The sequence below is a fragment of the Necator americanus genome, chromosome IV, assembly GCF_031761385.1.
Source record: "Necator americanus strain Aroian chromosome IV, whole genome shotgun sequence".
Lineage (NCBI taxonomy): Eukaryota > Metazoa > Nematoda > Chromadorea > Rhabditida > Ancylostomatidae > Necator > Necator americanus.
In genome coordinates, this window is record NC_087374.1 from 16,546,921 (window position 1) to 16,553,424 (window position 6,504).

Genomic DNA, 6,504 nt, shown 5'->3' on the forward strand with positions numbered 1-6,504 from the left:
TGTAAAGGCTGCGATTTCTTCTGTAATAATAATATCTAGTTACGGAAGCGAACATAGCCAAATTTATGAAAATAGCTTAATAGTATGGAAATGCTACCTACCTATATGCAAGAATTCATGATATTATCTACAAAACTTCTCTATTTTTGCGCACATGTGTGCAAGGTGCACCCAAATACGACAGTTTCAACAAGTTTACTGCAAAATTACTCTGATGTTTGGTTGATTTAAATGCCGAATTTTGGTCAGCCCATGTCGGAAAACAATCTACATACCATGCATGGACAGTCTCATTCGCACGCATTACGAACATGAAAGACCATCAGAGCAACCAGGAACTTGCATTCGAATTGGGAGGGAAAGTGGGAAACACATAGGTGAACTTGAACATATGCATCCTTATTCCTTACGCCGACCTTGTAGCGATAAGTCGCCAGTGCACGATCAGATCTGGCGGTGGACGCAAACTGTTATGAAACGAGATCCGGATATGCTGGAGCGCATTTTTATCAATTATGAGGGGCGTGGCCTACTATTCTAATCTGCCTACAAAACGATCAACGCCAGTTGGTGCAGTCAGTTCGTATGTTTGTTGCCTTGTTTAGTGGCATGTTGGTCGACGGCAAATCAGTCGGGCCACCATTACCGTCGTTTCTCAATATTTCAGCAGTTTTTTCTGTATCATTTAGGGCCGACATCACAGGCATTAGATCTAATTAACACCAGTTATCCGTGAATGTCCTGGGAATTTCCGAAAATAATCATAAACATTACTCATGTTTTTCTACTTAGAACTACTTTAACACCAAATTAGCAAATGTTTAGGAAATTTCTCTTGTGTGGGATCTTATGAAGCAATCTTGGATGGGAATAGTCAGAATGCCAAGTATCGCTAGCGTTTCAATAATAACATCACGGCAGATGCAAGTTCATATTTCAGAACACTTGTGCATCTTATCTAAATAACTCATTTTAGGATGTAGTTGTGAGTTCAGACATTATTTCTAAAACCCTGGAGGGAGAAGAGATCCTGACAGAGAAGTTTGCATGATATAGTTCAACTTCACAAGTTCTGAGAGTTTTTTTCATGATTTTATTTTGGAAGAAAAGAACGTACTAAGCATTTTTTATTCCGAGAAGTGAATTTGAGAACCTGATTTTTATCCTATTCCTCATAGTACGTTAATAGAGTGTTTACCAATAACTAACTTTTCTCTCTTCCATTTCATTTATTCCTCTTTCCATGGACATGCTTCAATCAACTCGCTCGAGAATATTCTAGGTAATTTTCAAAGTTTACACCCTTTTTAGTACCTCTTAAGACATCTGCATCACATCATGTGGCTGCTCCTTACCTTGCTAGCGGTTATTTCCACATCATTCCAGGAAGACGAAGCTACACGAGGAGCTTTGCACGAGGGTACAACATTTATTTTCTTCACCTTTTACTTACTTTTCTGAATCCTTTTTTCTTCAAGGAACTACTTCACTACATCGGAATCAAGGCGCCTTCAAACATCCGCACAGAGACCAACAGTTCCAAATCCAAGGCGTGGATGTCATTGAGAACAGAGTAAGCGAGTGAAATAAAGAGCTCTCTGTTCAAATTTTGTAGCGATCATAAAAATCAATAGTTAACGCTGACACCCATTTGTCATCAATTTTAGAGAAAAGCTCTAGTATCGAGGACGAAGAGACAATATGGAGAGGAGCAACCGTCATATCAGGCAAGCACAAGAGCTATTTGAATAAACATTGATCGGCAGCATCTGCGTCGCTGACATGGGAATTGTTTGGAGTACAGATGATATAGAACAGACAAGAAAATAAGAATGGGAGCAAAGTATTAAATAAGAAATTAATTTCGTTAATGATCACATTCTAGAACCCTGGTTGGACGGTTAATTGAAATTAATTGAAAATTCTGGTATTTAAACAGTGCTATAATTGGTCCACATGAGAAATACCATCAGAACAAACCTTTATAGTAGATGTGAGAGTATGCTTCAGGAAACAGCAACTCCAGCATCGTACTATGAGGCGCAGCCTCCAAGACGTCCGCCTTCAACACCATCTCCAGCACATCCACCACCACCAGCGCAACCTCCTAAGGTGGATATTATAAGAAGAAATTTTTCTTGTCTTTCCAACTGAAATAATCTTATTGTCACTACTTTCAGAAACAGGTGCAAGTTCCCCCTTCTAGACCTGTAAGTTCACAGTAGAATTTGGTTCACTTTTACTGTTGCTGTTTTTTTTTAAATTTTTGTTAGTTAGGCCGAGTTACCTCTGTTAAAGGTAGAGCATCCAAAAATTTCCGGGACAAAAACAGCCTCTCGTTACTACTACCCACCTCGTCAAAGACTTCCACTACCGAAATGTTTCTACAATCCGACGGGTGAGCTTTTGGAACGATTTTTACAGTCTGTTAGTCTCTTGAGACATTTCGACGCCCTCGAAATCATCCGCTTCCATATGAATCAGCGTGCGGACACTGCTTATCGAATAATTATCCATTTTCGATCTTGATACTCGTTACGCATGCGCATGGTTAGCCATGATTAAACATCGCTTAACGTCGGCGGACAGGTTTTTCAAGCTGATGGCAACTTCTCTGAACTGGACGACAATCGACAAGGTGGCGTAGATTAATAATGCTGCGACAACTTGTGGGAACAAAAAGAGACTGGTGAAAATTTAAGAAAAGCTGTTGGTTTTTGAAAAAAAGCAGTGATATAATAGTTCAAAAAATGATGTCAAAATATCAATTCCGGTAATCGTTTAACGAGTAATTGAAAGGGAGTCATAGAAAGTCGGGCGGGACGATAAAAACACTGACTTGACACATCGGCTACCCACCGTGATTCTGAACTGAAGTGAACGTGGGGGCGCATCCCAAGCGGATTCATTAACGCCAGACATTTTATCCTTTACTTTATCCCTAAGAAGTCGTCTTATACAAATCCTTCGTCGCACTTAATTGGTCCTTTTTGAAATAAAATTCTTCATCTCCTAGATAAATTTGCAAATAACCTTACATGATAGTGAGTTATCACTGAGAAACAGAAATGACCGTTTGGGGATAATCCTGAATTCTGAACAGTAAATTCTGAAAAATGAAGGACGTGTAATGAATATATTGGTATTTGTTAGGTTATATACATCCAACCGACCCGTAAAATTTCCATCTTAATAAGAAGTGCACTAATGAGTTCTCTCTGGTGGACACTATGTACGTTCATCTCGTGTTGCTGTTACTGGTTTTGTTATCGCCAGATCAAAGCGAATGGTAAGTCTGAAAATTCTTTTATAAAGCAGAAAACCCATCTTGACCGTAGGAATGCGGTTAGGTTTCCACCAAAAAAGATTGATTTCAACTATCGGTTACTTCTTTAATCCACGAACGAGAGCTGGAAGATTTGAAGTTACCATACGGACAACTGTCATGTTCATAGTTACATAAACATTTTTGAATGATCTTATTGTACTTGACAAAGAATATAGACACAGAGAAACTCTAAAAAAATTCAAGAAAAAGTAATATAAATGCATTCTCTGTTTTCTGTTACATTATACATACAGTGCAGGTAACAGTTCCTTCATAATGTTACCTTTCAGGATACGTTTGCTGCAATGAGGAACTAAATAACCTCATGGTAAAAACATTCAGCGAAATGGAAGCTAGACCAAAATTCCACACGTGCAACGTTCGAGCCCTTGCTAATGTCATGCAGGTATATTTCTAGTCACAAGCCACCTTAGGTTGAAGTGTACGGGCGGATTTTCCGGAAATATCGCAACCACTTTGCATTTCTCGAAGCCTCAGTATTCTTTTCAGGACCGCCTCCAAAATCGCTTCAACGACACTTTCGAAACGATTGTTGCCTATGATGATTTTGCCCAGAAAGTCCACTTCCGTGGGGATCTCATATGCAAGGTGGAGCTGGGTGGAAGGTGAGATTAATAGATGAGTGCTGCAGGAGAAGGAAAACTGTTCGTAGTATTATTAAAACTTCCTTGTGAAAAAGTGAGAATTCGATTTTTTTTCCCGAAGAAGAAGGAATAGTCTTGCATTGCTATGAAATTTCTCCAACAGATCGATGTATGTTGCAGTGGTTGCCCGCTCTAAACAAAGGAGGAAAGAAATGCAACGAATGCATCTCGGTCATTCGGTTCAATAGGAGCACTAGTGCCCAAATCTAAAAGAAAAGAACAGATGAAAAAAATTTAGACCTGAGCACCTTCGATGAGCCGTCATCAAAATGATGTGCTTCTTTCTTTGTCTATAGGGTTGTCTTCAAATTATGACTAGCAAGAACTTTTTATTTTATTGATTCCGGTAGTATTCTGCAACTTGTATGGAGCCAAATCCCCTGTCTTCAGATACATGCTCGCATACGCTGCTGCTCGTAGTCTGCAAGAAAGCGAACTGCCACCGCTAGACGCGCTCAATCAACTTGGACCTGTAGATGAAACTCATCATAACCTGAACAAAAGAAGGACTATTCGAATCTGATAGTGAATTTCTATTATTTTTTAAGTTCGTAAGATTATTGACATGCTATGTGCTTAAATAAACTATTCGTTATAGAATCACGAAAGTTGGAGCGTGTCTTTTTTTATCCTCTAGGAACAGTTTCTGCGCTGAATGCGCAAATATTCAAAAAAAAATATCCTTGGGACCTACAATCACTCATCGTCATCAACTAAAATCGTGAGCAGCGAGCAGGAACCTTCGCTCGCCGGACTCCGTCGGAAAACGGAAAACGGAAAACGGACGCAGCGGCTCTCGTACTCTCGTGGCAAGAAAGCTCTGACGGCAATCTCTGTCTGCTGTTGATCCATCTCTTTTTTCACAGCTGTGAAAGTTCTGAGAAGTTGTCAACATTTTCACAGCAGCATATCCAACTACAATTTTATTACCATGACTATGGTGTGAAAACAGGCAAGGAATGACGAAACAACTCTTAACTGGTTTCGACATAGAAATGGCCAAACTTTCTTCCTCATCGCACCCATAACCGTGGTTGAAAGGGTAAATGACAAAGATTATATTTTCATCTTCTTTTCTTGTTAAGACTTAGTCTTCAGGTCACATTCGTCAAATGTAGTACTGCGCAGTCAAGAAGAAAACCGTGAAATCTTTCACTAGTACTCAGATTTCTTCAAAAAAAAAGTGTTTGAAAAAAGAAAAAACACAAATTTCATTTTACAGAAAGCACCACTAGGTTCACCTTTGTTGGTTAGTAAAATGGAGCATTTGAACCATTATGAAAGCTGAATCACAACACGAAGATAACGAAACCACGTAAAGGTGTAGTCGGGTCAAACGGCCTTGTGCAGGGGGAACGGTCAAGAGGTATCCGTATGATGTGCCGCCGCGTATCCAGGAGGCTAATGAGCGACGTTAATTGCACCGCGCGTCTCCTGATAGCGTCATAATCGCTACAGTACCCTGATTGCTCCTCTATTGTTACGTCTTCAAGACGTCCCTCCCATGCCATCCTCCCCACCCATTTTGCCGCATCTGCTGCTCTTACGACGATTTCTTTTTCGCCGCGCCTCCAGCTCTTATGATGCACTTTTAAAGTCGAACGGAAAGGAAAGTACCTGGTATTAGATGTTGTTTGAAGGTCTACATAAAGTGTGCTTGTAAGTTAATATAAAAGAAGGAAAGAATGAAATAGGTTTGTACAAGTGATATGCCATTTAGAAATGCGAGTGAAAACGAAATTATCCTGTTTCGAATTGTTAGGTGGAAAACACTCATCCATCTCTGGAAATGCAGAGATGTTTCAAAAAATGTCCCACTGATCGGTGTTACGCTATCTTCTTTATTTTTTCGCTTTCTTCTTTTCTTTTTGCTTATCTTGCTGGGTAAGACTGGCTTCCAACGATTAACGAGGCGCGAATAATGTCTTGCAGATATAAACTGTACCTAAAGGTATATCTCGAAGATACAAAGGTCTCTGTTCGCCACTAATACACCTAACCTGTCATATTGATTTTATGCGGAGAATAGATAGAAATAAAGCGATAAAACGCTGTTGAAAGAAGTTTGAAGAACCATACAAAGTTTTATTATATAAAACTGTATAAAACGTACAAGCAAGTATTGAAATATTTGACAGGCGCTCTATATAAACATTACATCTATGTAAAGTTTTGAAAAGGTAAAATGCAGAAAGGAGTTCAAAGAATGTATGCAAAGTAATAAGCGCTAAAGTTGCTGTTATTATAGCTGCTGCAGTTGAAAGTTGAACACGAATTCGTTGAATGGCATCGTGACAAAAACATACTTATGCACTGCTAGTTTATATACAAGACTTAGGGCATGAAATGTGTTGAATCATGAGATGTGTGAAAATATATGCATACCATGTCTATTCCCTGGAGCATCTTTTTGAGATAATTTTTACTAATGTAAAGTTACACTGGATAGAAGAATCTACTTCTTCTCTTTTATTCCCAATAATATGCGCTTAGTTTACTATCTCCGTACAT

At 39.1% G+C, this 6,504-nt stretch overlaps 1 protein-coding gene across 1 annotated transcript; it reads left to right on the top strand.

Moving 5' to 3' along the window:
• Positions 1 to 1,338: 1,338 nt before the first annotated feature.
• Positions 1,339 to 4,516, top strand: RB195_001543 (uncharacterized protein; the record flags this gene model as incomplete). Its single annotated transcript, XM_064198380.1, has 9 exons — positions 1,339 to 1,420; positions 1,479 to 1,573; positions 1,668 to 1,727; positions 2,011 to 2,112; positions 2,181 to 2,210; positions 2,299 to 2,398; positions 3,619 to 3,734; positions 3,839 to 3,954; positions 4,384 to 4,516. The coding sequence occupies 9 exons, from the start codon at positions 1,339 to 1,341 to the stop codon at positions 4,514 to 4,516; spliced, it is 834 nt and encodes a 277-aa protein (XP_064054261.1).
• Between the last annotated feature and the right edge of the window lie 1,988 nt (positions 4,517 to 6,504).